A 20,334-nucleotide genomic window follows, 5' to 3' on the forward strand; every position below is an offset into this window, starting at 1 on the left:
GATCTCCAGATTTCTTTGGCGGAACTGGTGTGTGGTCAGACATTTCGAGTGCCTGGTGATTTTGTCCCTAGTGTCAGCACTCCATGGTCTGGACCGCAGCACCCTTCCATTTTGCAAAGTCCTGCCTCCTCTTTTACTCCAATGCCTACCTCTCAGCATGAACTTCACAAGACCTGGGTTCCGGATGAGCTGTCTTCGGCAACATTTGTGTTTGTTCGACATGATGCACACAGAGGTCCTCTGAAACCACCATGTGATGGGTCATTCCGAGTTCTACAATCTACGCATAAGAAATTCAGGATTGATGTTAGGGGAGGTCGGAATGTGTTTCAATTGACTGTCTGAAACCAGTTCAAAGAGACCTGGATCAACCTACTCAGCTGGCAGTTCATTCTGCTGTGGCGACCCCGGATTAATAAAGGGATTAAGCTGACAAGAAAATGAATGAATGAATGATGACAGTAAAAAATATTTCACAAGATATTTTTCAAGACACTTCTATACAGTTTTAAGGTGACATTTAAAGGCTTAACTATATTATTTAGGTTAACTAGGCAGGTTAGTGGTTATTGTGTAATGATGGTTTGTTCTGTAGACTCAAAAAATATAACTTAAAAGGGCTAATAAGTTTGACCTTAAAATGTTCTTTAAAAAATTAAAAACTGCTTTTACTACAGCCGAAATAAAACAAATAAGACTTTCTCCAGAAGAAAAAATTAGATTACCTCAACTTAAAGTAACACATGTGCAGAAGCTTTTTTGGGTGAACATGCAAAGTTTTGCTCTCTTTGCTCTTTTTTACTTAATAAAGAAAATTTTGATTTAGGTTAAGTAAAAGTCATTATTTTTTTACAGTGTGTATGGATGTTTTTCAGTACTGGGTTACAACTGGAAGGGCATCTGCTGTGTAAAACATATGCTGGGTAAGGCAGCGGTTCATTCTGCAGTGGTGACCCCTGATGACTAAGCCGAAGGAAAATAAATGAATGAATGATTCTATAACAGCACCTGTTGGTGATACATCTTTCACATCTCCTGCATGCTCACATCAAACAGGAACTGAACTGAACTGAACAGTAACAATATGGTCTGTCATTACATACTGCACAGAACAGTGTCCTTTCTTTCAGAGCAATGAAATGACGAGGTTGACATTTGCCTGCTGTCTCTGGTGTATCTCTGCCAGCAGATGAAAAGAGGAAAAGGTCTCTCATTAACAAAGAATAGGTTAGTGTACCATATCTAGCTCATGCATTATACACCATGGTATAATTACACTGCAGTTTCATAAGCTGTCGGTTTGTTTTTTAAGAGGTCTGTCACTGCAGTTTAGCCTAATGTGATGGTAAATCTAATCTCACCCAATCAAATTATACCATTATTTAAATGAAGTGCGCTGTGTGTTAAAAGCATTAGCGTGCACTGCTGTGAGGACTATATATATATATATATATATATATATATATATATATATATATATATATATATATATATATATATATATATATATATACCCAAATTATGTTAAACAGAGCAAGGAAATTTTCACAGTACATCTGATAATAATTTTTCTTCTGAAGAATGTCTCATTTGTTTTATTTCGGCTAGAATAAAAGCATTTTAAGGACAAAATTATTAACCCCTTTAAGCATTTTTTCCCGATGGTCTACAGAACAAACCATCAACAGTAATAGTCAACCAACAAACTATAAGCCTTTAAATGTCACTGGAAGCTTTACCGAAGTGTCTTAAAAAATATCGAGTAAAATCTTATTCAAAGAATATGTCATCACGCAAAAATAAAATAAATCAGTTATAATAGATAAGTTATTAAAACTATTATGTTTAGAAATGTGTTGAAAAAATTGTCTCTCCGTTGAATAGATAGGAAAAAAATTAACAGGGACGCTAATCATTCAGGGGATGCTAATAATTCTGACCTTAACTGTGTATTATATATATATATATATATATATATATATATATATATATATATATATATATATATATATATATATATATATATATACACACACACACACACACACACACACACACACCACACACACACATACATTTATTTCATATAATAAACAGGCAACAACAACACACGCACACAGCTACACACAAACTTGTAGCTATCTTCATGGGCACTTACATAATGATTTTTAAACCGTACAGACTGTACTTTTTTATCATCCTAACCCAACCCCCACATGAAACAGTTTTACATTTTCAAGATACTCCATTTCACAATGTCATGCCTTTTCAAATTGGCTGTTTTTATGTGTTCTCCTTGTCTGCATAACGAAGAGACAGCAGGTCAGATCAGCATTGATTCCTTTCAGAAATGCCTAATCATGACCACATGGGGGCAGCAAATCACCAAAAAGCCATCCAGAAGTCAAAGAAAAGTATAAATGTATTGTAATACATATGTTTTTATTTATATATACAGTATATGATAAAGGAATAGAATTTATAGAGAAGTTCAGTTTTCCGGTGCCTCCACGTGATTATAGTGTTGTAATTGATGCAATACCAGCAGCAGGCCTGGTGAGGCTTTTCAGGGTTACAGTGAATCAAATAAGCTAGCAGTTAAAAAAAAGAGATTTTATGGTGTTGATAACAAAGATAGAAAATGCAACAACACATTTCTTAGAAGTTTGATTATCCTGCAACTTTTATAAGGAATAACCAATTTGAGAATATCAATTGGAAACTGGTTTGACTTAACAATATTGTGTCACTAATAAAGTCAGTGAAATAAAACTTTAAAAATATACATAAAATATATCCAACCAGCCAGTTTCTCAAGAATTATAAAGTTGATCTTTCTGAATTTTGTGTTTTCTGCAGAATGGATGTTGAGATTGTTTTGCATCTGTTGTGTTTATTGTATGTACAGTTTAGGTCAGAATTATTAGCCCCCATTTGATTTTTCTTTTTTAAATATATCCCAAATTATCTTCAACAGAGCAAGGAAATTTTCACAGCATGCCTTATAATATTTTGTCTCCTGGAGAAAGTCATATTTGTTTTATTTAGGCTAAAATAAAAGCATTTTTCAATTTAAAAAAAAAAACGTTTTAAGGTCAAAATTATTAGCCTCTTTAAGAAATATATTTTTTCAATACTCTAGAACAAACCACTGTTATACTACAACTTGCCCAAGTACCCTTACCTGCTGAGTTAACCTAATTAACCTAGCTAAGCCTTTAAATGTCACTTTAAGCTGTATAGAAGTGTCTTGAAAAATATCTTGTCAAATAATATTTACTGTAATCATAGCAAAGATAAAATAAATCAGTTATTAGAAATGAGTAATTAAAACTATTTTTTTTTAGAAATTTGTAGAAAAGAAATCTTAAAATTCTGTTAAACAGAAATTGGGGAAAAATAAACAGTGGGTCTAATTCTGACTTCAACTGTATGTTAAATATTTCTGATTTGATATTGAATGTTTATTTAATACTATGAGTGGTCATGGAATTAATATAAAGAAAAGAGAATAAAAAAATAGAGATAAGAATCTCCTGTTTATGTTAAATCTTTTGATATTATTAGGAAAGTTTCATATACACAAGTGTAAATGGTCAGAGAGGAAGGCTAATATCTTCCACTTAAAAGCTGCTGTCAAACTTTATTTAAAAACACTTAAAGCAATCAAAACTGTAAATACGGGCCTACTCCAAGAACTAAACTTCTCTTCTCTACAGTAATTGTTATGTTTATTTGCTCTTGTTAATTTTCTTTCTTTCTTTCTTTTGTAATTTTGCTTACATATTTTATGATAAAATGTGAATATCCTATTGAAAGATTTATACATTTGGTTGGAAATGTTCAGCATATACACATACATCAATTTATAAAATCTGTGATATAAATGATTGCATATTTATCTTGTATACAACTTAAATAATTAAATAAATAAAAAAAACAAACAAACAGTATAATAATAATATATGATAATGATAATGATAATGAAAATGATAACAACAACAACAACAACAATATTAATAATAATAATAATAATAATAATAATAATAATAATAACGTGTTTTAAAGAAAACGGCATAATTTAAAAAAAACTGCATTTCTATTTCTATTGTATTGCCTTTCTGTTCAGATTTATATTAAATTACAATGATGATGGAGTTAAGTGAAGGCTTATTTTATAGAATTAATTAATTTATAAGTGAATTAAATAATTTATAAGTGAGAATAATAATAATAATTGCGGCGCATTATGTAGTCCTGTCGCCTCACAACAAGAAGGTTGCTGGTTCATGTATGTATGTATGCGAATGACTGTGTATGGGTTTCCCAGTAATGGGTTGCAACTGAAAGAGCATTCGCTGCGTAAAACATATGCTGGATAAATTTGTGGTTAATTGCGACCCCAGAATAATAAAGGGACTCAGCCGAAAAGAAAATTAATGAATAAATGAATAATAATAATATTGATAATACAGGGAATTTGGTGTTTTTTATGTATTTTTAAGTTTACTAAATTAAAATTACCACTCAAGAAAGACAGGTAGTAAGAAGAAACTCTACTGATATCATACGATGGTAATAACATTTTTATTAAAGACACAACTTTTTATTTTTATTTTTTATTAAAGAATGCAAATATACAACCACAATCAGGAGATCGACATAAAATTGAGAAAAATACAAATTACATTAGCAGCAGAAAGAAAAAAAAAAAAAGATTAACAAAACAAAGGAAGGGGTGAGTAATTTACAATTGTATAAAAGTGTATGAAAATAAATTAAGAGCATTAGGAAAGCGTTCTAATCAGAGTCAATAGACAACAGCTCTTTATATAGAACCAGGAATCTGACACATTTTTTGTTTTACACATACAGAAAGATTTGAGCAGTGAGTCAACTTCAATCAGAAAATGTAAAAGAAAATGTAAAATGTAAAAGAAAATTGAAGCCATGCATTTTTTGCTTATGTATAAAAAAAATCCAAACAAGTTAGCCGGATATGTTTTTAAAGACACGACTTTTTATAAACAGGAAGTTGAATGATTACGTATGCCGTGAAGTCCCGCCTTTTCCGACAACAACTAGGATGTAGTCTGTTGCTGTAGTGCATTTTGACTACAGCTGATAAAGATATAACTTGATGATATTTTATCCAAGAGCTGATCTTTGACAGTACAATGGCTGAGTCTCCAGACTGTCGGAGTCTTGTTTCTGCGTCGTCACAGCTCAATTTAATGGAAATAGAGGCGGTACGTCTGAGATTGACTAACGTTAACGTTAAGATGATTCAGTGTCTATGATTGTGTTAATTTTTGTTATAATTGGTTTGCTTATTTACAGGTTATTAGATAGGTGCGCTTTATTTATGCTTCTTTCTTTTACGTTTGTCACTGAGGTCGTGATTGTTTTGTGCATAACCGTTATATGTTTTTGTAATGTATTATTGTTATTATATTGTATGTATGGTAAGAATCCTCTGCACTTCTTTATAGCTCTGTTCTTTGATACATGTGCGTTTTAATAGTAAACATGCATTTACATTGTAGATTGACGATAAAGAGTTTGACATCCCTCAAGTGGACACACCTCCGACCCTAGAAAGCATCCTTAATGAGGTCAGTATCAGACTGTCTGTTTTTTTTATTGTTCCCTATCAGCACCCTCAAGATATTAGATGTGCAGATTCACCAGTCGAAGGTTAGAACGCACCTTTATGCTCTTTTCAACGTTTCATAACTATATGTAGAGACAGTTATGAAACCAAGTGACACATGTAAATGGGTTTATGGGAATTATGGATAGACCAAGATTTTATAAAAAAACCCTAATGTAATATTATCCACTTTTCCAATCAAATGTTTAAAATAATTTGTGAAGAAATTAAAGGGATTGTTTACCTCCAAATAAAATGATATGCTAAATTAAAAACCCCCACAAAAACTAGGGATGCTCCAATCAGGATTTTTGCAGCCGATACCAAGTACTGATTCTTTGTCATAGTGATTGGCAATGCATAAAGCACATTTTTCCTCTACGTATGTTACTTAAGTGGAGATATCTTCTTACCCAAGTTAAAAAAAAATTAAGGATGTTGCAAATTACCCCTTAAACATTTCTCTTATAGCCATTTAGGTGTGAACATGTCATGGTCAAAAGAAGATTTACAGAAAATAATAGATAAAATCTAAAAAAATTGGTCAGAAAAATGACAAACAAAGCAATATGAAAACATTTTTCAAATTGCATATTTAATGCATAAGAAGTTCAAATGCACACATCCCTTACTTCTTTACTAAAATAGACCTATAAAGTACTGTTTATTGCAGTAAGTATATTACAAGAAGTTATATTATTAAATCTTTATGTAAAAAAAAAAAAAAAAAAAGTTTTATTTATGTAATTTTCCAGCCAGGTTTTAGTGAAATTGCAATATTGTCAAAAACACAAAACATTCAGTGTTTTATGTAAAAAGGCCTGAATACATGCAAGGTCATTCTAATATTTTGCTCGTCCCCAACTAACACAAACCCTTGCAATCGGTTCATGATATCAGCCAGATCAGCAAGTACCGATTGAGTAATGATAGCAAACTGTGGCTGACTAATTGGAGCATCCCTTACGAAAACTGTAACATTATTCAAGGAAGAGATGTAAATTGTGTTACCATTTACTCATCATTCACTTGTTGCCAAACTCTTTCTCCTGTTGAATACAAAGAAAGTTATTCTGAGGAATATTGGGAAAAAAGTGTTATTAACATCCACAGTAGCAACAAAATATTCTATGGAAGTCAATGGCTGTTTTACTTTTAACATTCTTCAGAACAAGAGAAAGAAAGTCAAATATATTTGGAACAAATAAAATATTTTGTTTAGTGTTAAAATATATTTATTTATATATTTTTATATATATTTAATTTAAAATGGTTTATAATTTTTTCGTTAAATAATTTAAATTTTTTTATAAATTTGTACAACTTTGTTCTTTTTAATATTTTAACATGCTGTATTTGAAGGTCTTTGAATTTACCAGACATTACATGCATTCACAAATTTAAGATTCTTTAAAAGAAGATATATAATCACAAGTTATTTATCTTAAGACTGAGTTTTCAGACACACAATACTAAGTTTAGAATTTAAGTAAGACTTACCAAACAGAAGACAAACACCCAAAACTAGTGATAACAAAATCATGTTTTTGCAAGTAGGAGTGCCTTAAATTTATTTTAGCACACTATCTATTCATTTGTCAATGCTCTTTGATTTATTTCAGCCTGAAGATGAGGATGAGCCATTCATTTTAGAGGACACATGTCTTTTGAACACAGAGAACATTGATGCCCACTCGTGTGAGACCTCTTCTTTGGCCAGCTCTGACAGTGGAGACCGAACGCATTTAAAGAGGAATGCGCACTTCCTTTATATTGTTGTTCTTGCCCTGTTGTGGTTTTTGTTCTGCTGTTAAAGAAGTATTTTCTTTTGAGTTATTATTCTGTGTGTTCCCCTCAGGAGGAGGAAAGCAGTGGAAACTAATGCTACAGTGCATGGATCTGTTCTTAGACGCAATGTGCTGAAGGGCATCTCAGCTCAGATAGTATCTGCTGCGGTAAGAGGAATAATACTTCATCCACAATTCCAACAATGCTGTACTACATAAGCTGTGCTTAAATATGTTGTGTATTTGATGACTACACTGTAAAAAATACATTTGAATTGGGACAACATGAGGGAATTAGGTTAACTTATTAAATTCTAAAGATTTAAGTGGATTGAACATAAAACAATTAAACTGTCTCCAAAAAAAAAAAAAAAAAGAATAATTGTGTTGTTTCAGCTTGATTTGAACAAACAGCATTTTTTAAAATTTTTGTTCATTAAATATTTTTGTAACATTAAAATAAGATCACATTTGTTAACATTATTTAATGTATTACATTTAACAAATGTACTTAATGGCCCATATTAACCTTGGTTATTATTAGTTTATTAATGTTCATGTTCATATTAGTTCATGGAGCTTCATGACTTTTTAAAATAAATTATTACTTCTTGCAGTAAATATGCATTATTGAATGTTAATAAATGCTGTATGAATATTGCTCTTTGCTTGTTCATTCTTAATCATTGTAAATGTGTTTTGTGTTCTACCTCCATTCAACCAATTGTTTTTTTTACTTTTAAATAAACAAATTAGTATTTTTTAAATTACAAAAAGTTTAACTTGCAGCTTTTTCCAACTGCTTACACACAAAATCTTTTTATGTCACAAATTTTCTGAATTCTTTCACTGGAAATGCAAACTACACATCAAATGTCCAAAATCTCAGCCTTGAACACTTTTTTTCAAAACACTACACACAACTCTACCTAAAGCACAAAAATCTAACAGAAAACTACTTGCTTTCTTTTTCCAAACGCAATCAATCAAAATGCTACACTTATTCACGCGTTCGCTCAAACACTCTTCACACCTACCACATATTTATCTTTTCTAAATCCTAAATTCTTCTAGAAAAGGATAGAGGAATTATTCTCATCCTGGCTCTGTGATAGCCCACCCTATGCCTGCATTATGCTTCTCCAGGCAATGGACACTTTTCCCCACACTCTGCATTTACTATATTCTGGAGAATATACATTTGCTTTAGATATGTATTGCATACATTTTTACATACATGTTTATGGTTTTGTTGTATGTTACTGTATACAGCAAGAATGTTTGGCTTAATGAATATATTCTGTTTCTACATGTCATTGGTGTTAACTGTGTACCTGTTACTCCTCTCAGATGACTGTCACTGTAGAACATTGTATTGAATTGTAGATATAAGACTATACAGTACATAAGAAAGAGCTTTATATTTAGAACAACAGTGTTGACATGGTATATCCAAAAGTGTTCAATTATAAAAGATGTGTTTGCCATTTGATGCAAATGCTTCTTTCTAACATTTGTTTATGGCATTTTGAATGCAGTGTTACATTTTGAAGGAGATGTGAGCATTTTGTGTGCACACTTTTGAAAATTGTGTGGAGAGTTTTGAAAAAAAGGGACACTTTTTTTTTTGAAAATGTGTGTAAGCAGTTGGAAAAAAACTGTAATATTTTTGTCAATTTGAGTAATGTAAGTTGACGTGATAATAAGGGTGCATTTGATTCAGCTACAATAAATAAGGTAGATTGTATTTTTCATTTTTATTTAGATTTTTTGGCTCCTTTAATTATTTCAGTTTGAAATCGTTTATGTTTGTGAATTTGTGTAGCTTACTTTTTTATTTTCTGCTTTTACTGTTTCCATTTCCCTTCAGGATAAAGTTGATGCTGGCTTGCCGACGGCGATAGTGAGTATATGTCTTTCTTGTGATTTGTAATGTTTTTTTTCTTCTTATTTTTTCTTCATCTTTAAAATGCTTTTGTATTTGCAGACTGTTTCAAGTGTGATTGCAGTAGGAACATCTCATGGTCTGGCCTTAGTGTTTGGTAAGCTTGCCATTTACTGCCAAATGACACTAAAGTGGAATCTAAGTTATGTTTGTAGCAAGGTTATGCGTTTGTTTAATCATAGCAGTATATTTCACGTTCTTTTGCAATTGTTAATTAACATAAAATTTAAAATGCAGCTTGTGTAACCATTATTGTTATAAAATGAGAGTTTTAAACCACCATGGGACTATTTCTCTGCCTTGGCTTTTCTTGTGTGGGATGTTCAGGAAAAGGTAATGTATCAGTAAGGTACAAGATGTGTTTTCACTTCAGTTTTAAATTTGTTTCCATTCCATCATGTTTAACATTGCTACGCAGTAATACCTTTTTCACACTGGATATGTAAGCAGAGCAAAAGTGGCACCACTTGTGGAAACCATATAGCATTCAGTGTAGTGTAGTTAAAAGGTAAAAAAAAAAAAAAGACAGAAAACAAAAAGTCGTAAACTGATAATGAAACTGACCATTGGTCCAGTCTTTACCAAATTTGTCCTGGATCTTCTTCAGACCATATAGACCAAGTTTCTGGAATTAATGTTTATAGATAAAACTGCTGTCAACAGTCATTCTAAATTTATCAAATGACCTTAAATAGTTTTGTCATGAGACTGGTCTTGCAGATTCCTTGGATCATAAAGAGAACAATGGTATAATTTATTCCCTAACTGACATGACTTCCTGTCCACCTTCTTGAATTAGTTTAAAAATCTGTTGTTTTGAACTCTCCTTAGATCCTTAGCCCAATTTCCACTAAATTTGGCCCAGTAGATGCTGACAAAAAGTTATAGGATTTTCCAGTTCTCTGTAGCTTGTTGCCATGCTCATATATGATGTGGCGGCTGGGCTGCTTGGCCCTGATAATTGCTGCGTGCGGAAATATTTAAAACTAAAATTAAAATGACTATTCATTTATTAAAAAAATAAATAAATAATAAATGTGTTTTTTCAGGAATCCAGAAGTTTGAAATGTTGAATATACTTTACAAGGTTTCCAATGATTTAATTTCAGATCAAAGCGTTTACACAGGTTTTGCATCGACACCATGATTTGCATTGACACTATGCTGAAAAAGAACAAGTACAGTATTTATAATAAATAAAAACATTGTTTTGTACTTAATTTCTTTTGGAGTTTATTAGTGTTGAAAATGCTGCTTGCATAGTCTAATGTGAAATGACCTCAGAGCATGCTTAACTAATTAAAATATAGTAGAATGACATGAACTGAGAAGTTTGTGATGGCTGTTTGCACGCTTTTTGTTTGTGTTTTGCTTGCGGTTGCATTTGGATCTATTATTAAAAAACAAAATCACAGAGCACTGTTTGTGTTACTTGTTAAATTATATGCCTGATAAAACATAATTCTTCTGTAGCCTCTAGTTTTTGCCTAATCTCTATCTTTTGAATTTAGATCAGAACCAGGCTCTGCGTCTGTGTCTGGGCACTACAGCGACAGGAGCAGAATATGGTGCTGTGTCGGCTCTCAGCATTAATCACGACTGTACACGACTGCTGTGTGGCTTTGCCAAAGGACAAGTACGCGGCACCAATCTATAAACTGACAAACAACATAAATTACAAATTAGCAATGATGTCGTCAGTCCAAATGTTCAGGTGCATATTTATGGGAAGTCTCTGTTTGTTCTTAATACAGATCACCATGTGGGATTTGGCCAATGGGAAGCTGCTGCGGACTATTACTGATGCCCATCCACCTGGCACTGCCATACTACATGTGAAAGTACTGCACTGCATGTTTTGTATGTGCTATATATGTTTTGTTGTTCAATCAAATTGAATAAAGCTTTTTTAATTCTCTTTTTGCAGTTCACTGACCACCCAGCGCTGGCTGTGTGTAATGACAGTGGCGGATCAGTTTTTGAGCTGTCATTCAGGTGAGACATGCTTTAAAAGCTTAAGATATGAACAAACTAAAGCATATTTGTGCAGTGGAAAGGGAATTTGGTTTGTCAAATCAGTATTGTAATGAAAGGAACTGGTGGGCAGGGGGCAGTAGAGCTTCATCTATTCTTACAGCACCCCAATGGCTGATTGTAATACAAATGTATTTTACCCATTTTCCCTTTAAACAAACTTGAAAAACTCAGTTAATGAGGTAACGCGGGTAATTTAGTTTTATAGTTTATTTGTACTTTAATGCATGCAAATTAAACCATGTAATTGTTAAATCAACTTTAAAAATAAAGTAAAATAATTGCCAATATGGTATTTGTAATGCTCTAATTTTATCCTCTGTATTAATCTAAAATAGTATTTTTCTGGTTCTTTTGCTGTCCTCCCTGTCTGTGTTTTTCTGTCATTTCAATCTGAAATGTGTTTCTTTAAAAGTAAAAATGCCGCATTTTGAATAAAATGCAATACACATGCAAATACAATCTATTATGCAATTGTTTCTCTCTGCCTGATGCATCTCTTTCCCTGATACATATTTTGTTATATTATGCCTTTTTATGAAAAAAGTTACTTTTATTCTGGATTATATATTATATGTATAAACTAAAATAAATGTTTGCTTTGACATAGTATATTTGTGTGTATTGTGTATAAACCGTTGAAGTCTAAATTATTAGCCCCCCCCTTTGAATTTTGTTTCTCTTTTTTAAATATTTCTCAAATTATGTTAAACAGAGCAATGAAATTTTCACAGTATGTCTGATAATAGTATTTCTTCTGGAGAAAGTCTTATTTGTTTTATTTCGGATAGAATAAAAGCAGTTTTAAATTTTAACATAAAAATAATTAGTCCCTTAAGCTATATATTTTTTCGAAAGCCTAAAGAACAAATCATCGTTATACATTAACTTGCCTAATTACCTTAACCTGCCTTGTTAACCTAATTAATCAAGTTAAGCTTTCAAATGTCATTTTAAGCTGTATAGAAGTGTCTTGAAAAATATCTAGTCAAATATTATTTACTGTCATCATCAAAAATAAAATAAATCAGTTATTAGAAATGAGTTATTGAAACTATTATGTTTAGAAATGTGTTGAAAAAATGTTCTCGCCAGTAAACTAAAATTGGGAAAAAAATAAATAGGTACTAATAATTCAGGGGATGCTAATTCTGACTTTAACTGTATATTATGTATATGTAAATACACATATGCATGCATATATTTAAGAAAATGTTTTTTATATTTAGATTATAAATAGGGCTGCACTATATATTGTTTCATCATCGATATCGCAATGTTTGCATCTGCAATAGTCACATTGCAAGATCTGGAATGCTAAATTATAGTTGACCAGGAGCTACAGAACAAATGCAATTTGTAGAGTCACTGCTAAGTTAACCATTATAAAGTGAAGGTTTATCATTTGCTTGTGTTCTGAATGCCTGTGACTGAGCATTTCAAGAGAGTTTAAAACAATTGAGCACAAAAATGTTTGGAGGTGTAACAAATATTAATTGCATTTAAATATTTATACGGGATATTTTTTTCTTACTTAGAATTTTTGTCTTGTTTCTAGTCCAAATATCTACATTTTTAAGGGAAAACTACTTTATATTTATATTACTTTACTAAAAATGTATTTGTTTAGTTTTGTTTCTATGTATGTGTGTGTATCACATATGAATAATACATATATAATACACTCGTATATTATGTCAAAACAAACTTAGTTTAGATGTGATTAATCATGATTCATCTTTTATCAGCACAGATATATATTAATGATAAAAACCCTTTCATTTATTAAAATATGCGACAACATTTTTTCCCCAAAGTGACATAGTAGAATATATAAAACATCTTAAGTTTTCATTAATTTCAAAAACAACATTTTTATGAATCTAATAATATGCCAAAACAATCTGAATTTGAATTGTGTTGATTGGAATTATTGACAATTGTAATTTAATAAATCTGAATTTTTATGTGCTGTTAAAAATTTATTTGAATTAGAATTTTTTTAATATGCATTAGAATTTCTTAATTTGAATCTGAATTTCATAACTTGAATGTTGAACATCTGAAATGTAAGACAACTGCATTTTTTAAGGCTGATTTTTTTTTTATAGACTTATTTTCAAACTTTCAATTTTTTTTGTTTTGAATTCATAGACCACAGATATCCAGATTTTAAAAATACAGTTTCAAATTTTCAGTTTTTAAATTCAATATCCTAAAATTCAAAACCAGAAATTTAGATTGGGAAATTTAGATTCAGGAGAAAATTCAAATTAGAAAATTCTAATTAAGAAATTTAAATTCAAACCATTTTTTAGCAGCATATAAAAATTCAGATTTATTAAATTACAATTGTTAATAATTCAAATGAAAACAATTCAATTTCAGATTGCTTTGGCATATTTTCAGGTACATACATTTTAGGGCTTAAAAAGTGCTTATTTCCCCTAAAATGCCTTGTTGCAGATCTTAAATATTTTTAAACAGGTCTTAATTTTTCTTTGTCCAAGCAAAGCTAATCAGTACAACCAAAAATTTATCTAAAAAAAAAAAAAAAAATTTTACAAAACTGGCATTTTTAAACTCTATTTACCAATCTGGTTTGATCATCTTTCTCTAAATAACATTGTTTATTAATAAGTGTTTGAATTTTAACGGGGCAAGTAAAAATATTTTTTACTGGCTCTTAGAAAAAACCCTTAGCATTTGTTTCTATAAGTCTGAAATTTCATTCATAATGGGCTTAAAAAGTATTACATTTGACTTGATGAAACATGCAGAAACCCTGTATATACAATGCAATTAGCATCAAGTAAAGTGTATATATACTTTTTTATAGTAATAGTGATGAACTTAACCTGTGATATTTTAAGATTTACCCAAGAATTCTATTTCCTTAATTTTCTGTCTGTGGTTGAAAATAGAGACCTGTTAAACCTTTCTCACAAACTCGAAGCGATCCGCAAAAATCCATGTCAGTTGATGAATAGTGTTATGACTGTCTTTCATGCCCTATTGGGGAGGCAATTTTTCATTCATTCTCCTCTGAATGCCTTTGTTGAGTGGTAAAAAAATTCATCCTTATAACCTGTCATGCACCTATCATTTGTTACAGTATTGCCGGGACTCTATTAAGGTGCTAAAGGATTATGAATGCGCTCACATGTCTCTCTTTTTCTTTCTCTAGGAGGGTGATGGGGATGAGGACATGTGAATCCAGGTGTTTATTCAGTGGTTCCAAAGGTGAGGTGTGCTGTGTTGAGCCTCTACATGCTGGAACTGAACTCAAAGATCATCCCATTACCCAGTACTCCCTGCTGGCCATGGCGTCACTCACCAAGGTAAACTCATAGAAACACTACAGTTTCACTTCCCAAAAGTCCAAGCTTTCCATAATACAGTTTAAGTTCCCATTGTATTATACCACCTAAAGAATTGTGTTATGTTCGTTATTTATATTTTGCACACAAAATGTTATCAAATGATGGTTTAAATGGGCCCAAATGGCCTTTTAAATGGCCTTTTCAACCCAAAAGCTGCAAATACTAATAAAAGCACATAATAATCATCTTTCTTTCAGTTTTAAACAACATCATGTAGTTTTGAACATTTTTAAACATTTTTAAATAGTTTATACTAAAAACAAATTGATTTGAAAAAGCTGTTTTCCTCAATGCAAAGTAACAACTCTTACAGAACACTTTGTTTTCAGTTTATACTAGGAATGAAATGTCTCGCTAATGTTAGGTAATTTACTTTAAAAAAGTAATAGATTACAAAATACTACTGAAAAATTGTACTCTGATTACAGTACTAATTACTTCATTTAAAAATGACTAATCACTTTATTTTGAAGTTACTTTTAAAACATATAAAATAGACCTATACAAATACAAAATATACTGCAGCTCTTTCAATACTTTAATATTCACTCACGAAAGTGGGTTGAACACAGCAGCTTGACATATTCAAAATACTTAAAATTCTCTCATTATTTACTTGTTCCAAACCTGTCTGTCTTTTTTTTTTGTTTTCCACAAAAAAAGACTAGAAGATAACTGGATATACATAAACATTGACATATTATGCAAAATCACTGCAGTGTTCGGTGTTCTGTTTTTGAAGTAATTTGTTTAAATGTGTTTTTCCAAACAAAGTATGTCAGTCAGTCATTTCTTGTAATTTGACACGCGGACAACTGGTGTGCCTGAAAAATGTGAGTGCGTGCAATATGCGCTCAGAGTATGCATGCGCAAGCTGCACATCTTCAATGGAAATAGTGAACTTGCGGGCACAAAGGACATAATATGTGAGTGGCCCCATAAGCAGCTGCGTTTCAATTCACATTTAGAAGATACCTTCACTCCCGATCCTGCACAAAAATCCAATTTAGCTCGTTTAGGCTGAGTTAAACCGCCTTGTTTTTGGGTGCCGGTGTCCTCCTTGATGACAAGTGCTGACATGGAATGCTTTCTATTCAAGTATTTAATAAGTTTCTGTTCGAGTTAAAAGCAGTTAAAAGTCCCTTAGAGACTGGACATAGACTGCATTTTTGATGCAATATTTTTGTTTTTACGCTCAATGAAATCAAAGTAATGTCTGTATTTTCGCCTGAAGAAGCAGCCGCTATCATCAGTATCTTTTTCAGCTCACTTCTCCAGTAATTTAAAAGAGCATGCTTATTAACTGACATTGCAGCGGAAAATGTTATTTAAAAGAAGCATTTTTCTCTTCTAAAAATTATATTTGTAGCATAAGTAACGCAATTACATTGACTTTAGTAATTGTAATCAAACTACACAAATTTAAAATGCAGTTTGTTACATTACTGTGTTCCCCAGAAATGTGGAACATGTTACACCCAACTCTGTGTACCTCAGGACCATAGTTCTTCATAAATAAGCATAATCATAAATGTGAACAAAACACTGAACATATGAGTTATTTTAAACCTATTGTTAACATGCATTTAAATACAGATTACAAACTAGACACAAAAAAACCCTACTGTCAAATGTGTTTTCATTCTGTATCGAAAACATAAACTTGTTCCATTTTAAATGTTACTTAAAGTTAAAATTATACACATATTTGTTATACTTATGAAGTGAATGAATAGCATTTGTGTCAAAACTATGCAGACATTTCTACAAAACACCTGAATGCGTTTCGTCCATCATACGTAACCTCACAAACTGAATCGTCTGTCAGAAAAGCAGCATGGCCTGTCATGAATAATTAAGTAAAGTGTCTCATTAATATTTATGAGACACCAACACATCATGAAGTAGGACTCTAAAGATCCATGTGACTCGGTGCGTGTTGTCTTCAAATCCAGAAGACAAAAACAGCTCCAAAAAGCTTAACAGTTTTCTCCTACAGCTTAATTAACCATTGCCACACATTAGAAAAAAAATTCTCAGCTTCATGGTCCAGTAGACATGAGTCCAATACAGGTTTCTTTTTTTTGTCTTATCAATCACTGTTACTTGTTTTTTTTGAGTCACCTATAAAACTGTGACAAGCAATGGGACAAACGAAATACAAAGTTACACAACAAAAATATATTAAATGTTTCATGAGAACCTGAGAAGCATATCACGATGATTTCTAGATAAATCATTTAACAGTAAATAATAAGCACTCCTAATGAGCGCAGATTGTTGTGTATATCACTATATAATTTATGCCACTTTATCAAATTGGGTGGAAATTGGGCTTGGCTTACATTGTGCTTTTAGACAGAAAGAATGTATAACATCTGATGAGTTTGATATAATCTATACCATCTGGTAAGTTTGCTATAACATCTGCTGTGTTATCTTAAGTAAGTGAAGATTTATTTGACGTAAAAGTAAGTGAGATCAGTACTGTCAGATGGGCTATTAGAGGTACCAGTCATCAACATCCAAACACTGGAGTGCTCTCCGTCTGACTGCAGTGTTCTTCAGCCTCTGAACTCTTTATTTTGACAGATTCTGCTGATAGGACTGAAGCCTTCACTCAAAGTGTGGATGACGTTTCCTTACGGCAAGGTGCAGTACACCCTTTCATGTTAAGAATATGTTTGTGTGGGATTGCTTTTTCAGAGCGTATTGTCATGACACCTAAAAGATAAACTTATAACCCCTTTATACAAGATTTATGTTAGTATTTGTTTTCACTGCACGTACTTTATCGGCTGCATGCTTCTCTATTCAACTTCACATATAGTGTAGGTTCAAACGTTTATATACCATACCTAACATTACTAGCAGTGATGTCCCAATTTTGAAGAGTCAGTTGATCCAAAAATGTTGATTAGAAAGAATCAAGTTATATCATGCGTAATGGGGCTGTACATTATATAGTTTCAACATTGAAATCACAATGTGCATATTCACAGTAATCACACTGCAGTATGTGCAATGTTAAGTTCATATAGTTGGTATTATGTTGTAACTATATTTTACACTAACTGGCCACTTTATTAGGTACACCAGACCAACTGCTCGTTGACAGAAATTTCTAATCAGCCAATCATATGACAGCAATGCATTTAGGTATCTAGACATGGTCAAGACGATCTGCTGCAGTTCAAATCAAGCATGGGGAAGAAATGTGATTTAAGTGACTTTGAACATGGCATGGTTGTTGGTATTTCAGAAACTGCTGATATACTGGGATTTTCATGCACACACATCTTTAGGGTTGAAAGAGAATGGTCCAAAAAAGAGGAAATATCCAGTCAGCAGCAGTTCTGTGGGCACAATGCCTTGTTGATGCCAGAGGTCAGAGGAGAATGGCCAGACTGGCTCGAGCTGACAGAAAGGCAACAGTAACTCAAATAACCACTCGTTACAACTGAGGTATGCAGAAATGCATCTCTGAACCCTTAACAGGTCCAACCACCAAAATTAGACAATAGAAGATTGGAAAAACATTACATGGTCTGAGCCTCAATTTCTACTGTGACATTCGGATGGTAGGGCTAGAATTTGGCATCAACAACATGAAAGCATTGATCCATCCTGCCTTGTATCAGTGGTTCAGGCTTGTGGTGGTGGTGTAATAGCATGAGGGATATTTTCTTGGCACACTTTGGGCCCATTAGTACCAATTGAACATCATGCCAATGCCACAGCCTACCTGAGTATTGTTGCTGACCATGTCCATCCCTTTATGGCCACAGTGTACCCATCTTCTGATGGCTACCTCCAGCAAGATAACGCTCCATGTCATAAAGCGTGAATCATCACAGACTGGTTTCTTGAACATAACAATGAGTTCACTGTACTCAAATGACCTCCACTGTCACCAGAGCTCAATCTAATAGAGCTGGGGTGTGGTGGAATGGGAGATTCACATCATGCATGTGCATCTGACAAATCTGCAGCAACTGTGTGATGCTATCAAATCACTATGGAGCAAAATCTCCATATATGGAATATTTCCAGTACCTTATGGAATCTATGCCATGAAGGATTAAGGCAGTCCTAATGGCAAAAGGCGGTGCAACCCGGATTAAAACACTGACCATAATAGGGTAAAAGTTTATTGTATGCATGTTTTTATTGCGACTGTGAGTGTGTTTGAGCATTTCAGGAGTTTAAAGCATTCTGTCAGAAGACATTTGACCATTTGTAACTTTTAAAAACGATTTTATTGAATTATATATAGATTGAATTATATATAGATTTTTATAGATATATAGAATTATATATAGATTGATGTTATTTTACATTTGATTATTTAATTTGTGTACCTGGCTGTTGTTAGATTCCTCAGAAACCCATACGGCACCGTTTATTTCACCTTTATTTTTATATTGTATTTATATTTGCTTGTAAAATGTTTTATTATATTTTATACATGATGGATTCTCATCCAGAATCCTAACCAATCCATATTAATAAATTATTTTCCAAATTGAGTTATTTAAGCCATGGGGTGAAATTGAATTGATAAAACAATAAATATATTTTGCAGGAAAAACTAAATATTGCACTGTCAGATTTTTCCAATGTCACGACACTGGGGTTAAATGTTAAGGGGCTTTGTAACTACAGTACATTTTTCAAAATTGATACAGTTACCTATACACACTCATAGTATAGCAGTCGCTGCCATGCATTTCTGATGTAAATAAATGATACAGTGATATTAAGAATAAATAACTTTACTTATATTCCTATAGTTTACTTATTCATATCACATTAAAACCTAGACTTTTGTTCTTATTCAAAATCGCAACTATACTTGAAAGTATATTAAAGTTTATGAAAGTATATGTTTTTAGTTGTACAATTAAGGGTAATTTTGTTGCATTTGTTCAATTTATGGTGAAATGAGTGTGGGAATTTGATTTATATTTAATTAAATAAATTTAATTGATTTATATTTAATTAAATAAATTAAATAATAATTTATATCATGTCACTTCTTGTTCATTTATATCATGTTGCTGTGAAAGATCCACCCGTACACAAACACTTCCTATTTTTCCTAATTTCACTCAGGACAAATAGATCATGGTATGGCGGTAAAGTTAGTCATGACTTCAGTTTAATGCAGCCTTTTCTAATACTGACATTCATACATTAGTTTTGCCATTGATTTTCACCTTTTTATGTTGAATAAATGGCATTGTTAACTGGAATTTAAAGCTTCATTGTAATTGTTATTTGACCATCAACCAAACTGTCATGATTTGAGATTTATACATTTATACAATCTGAAATTTGAATAAATAACCTTTATATTAAAGGTGCAGTAGGTGATCTGCCAAAATGCTAACTGGTTAGCATAATATCATTAAAAATGACAGATTCACTAGATCATGTCATTCGCCAGTTAGAAAACTTTATAGTATGTTATAATACTACAATTCTGAACGAAAAACTGTATTATATTTAGCATGTTTTCAGTTGTTTAGC

General features: G+C 31.9%; 1 protein-coding gene across 2 annotated transcripts in view; it reads left to right on the plus strand.

Annotated features, from left to right (window-relative positions):
- Positions 1 to 5,073: 5,073 nt before the first annotated feature.
- The window catches only part of vps8 (VPS8 subunit of CORVET complex), a 233,276-nt gene continuing 218,015 nt past the window's right edge, over positions 5,074 to 20,334 (plus strand). Inside the window, exons 1-11 of one of the 2 annotated variants that reach the window (XM_073949180.1) lie at positions 5,074 to 5,249; positions 5,547 to 5,615; positions 7,276 to 7,412; positions 7,518 to 7,608; positions 9,311 to 9,343; positions 9,428 to 9,482; positions 10,897 to 11,021; positions 11,140 to 11,226; positions 11,313 to 11,380; positions 14,607 to 14,760; positions 17,395 to 17,454. In XM_073949180.1, coding sequence (XP_073805281.1) covers positions 5,178 to 5,249; positions 5,547 to 5,615; positions 7,276 to 7,412; positions 7,518 to 7,608; positions 9,311 to 9,343; positions 9,428 to 9,482; positions 10,897 to 11,021; positions 11,140 to 11,226; positions 11,313 to 11,380; positions 14,607 to 14,760; positions 17,395 to 17,454 — 951 coding nt within the window. In that variant the 5' untranslated portion in view covers positions 5,074 to 5,177. 2 annotated transcript variants of the gene reach the window in all.

The sequence above is a fragment of the Danio rerio genome, chromosome 1 (assembly GCF_049306965.1).
Source record: "Danio rerio strain Tuebingen ecotype United States chromosome 1, GRCz12tu, whole genome shotgun sequence".
Lineage (NCBI taxonomy): Eukaryota > Metazoa > Chordata > Actinopteri > Cypriniformes > Danionidae > Danio > Danio rerio.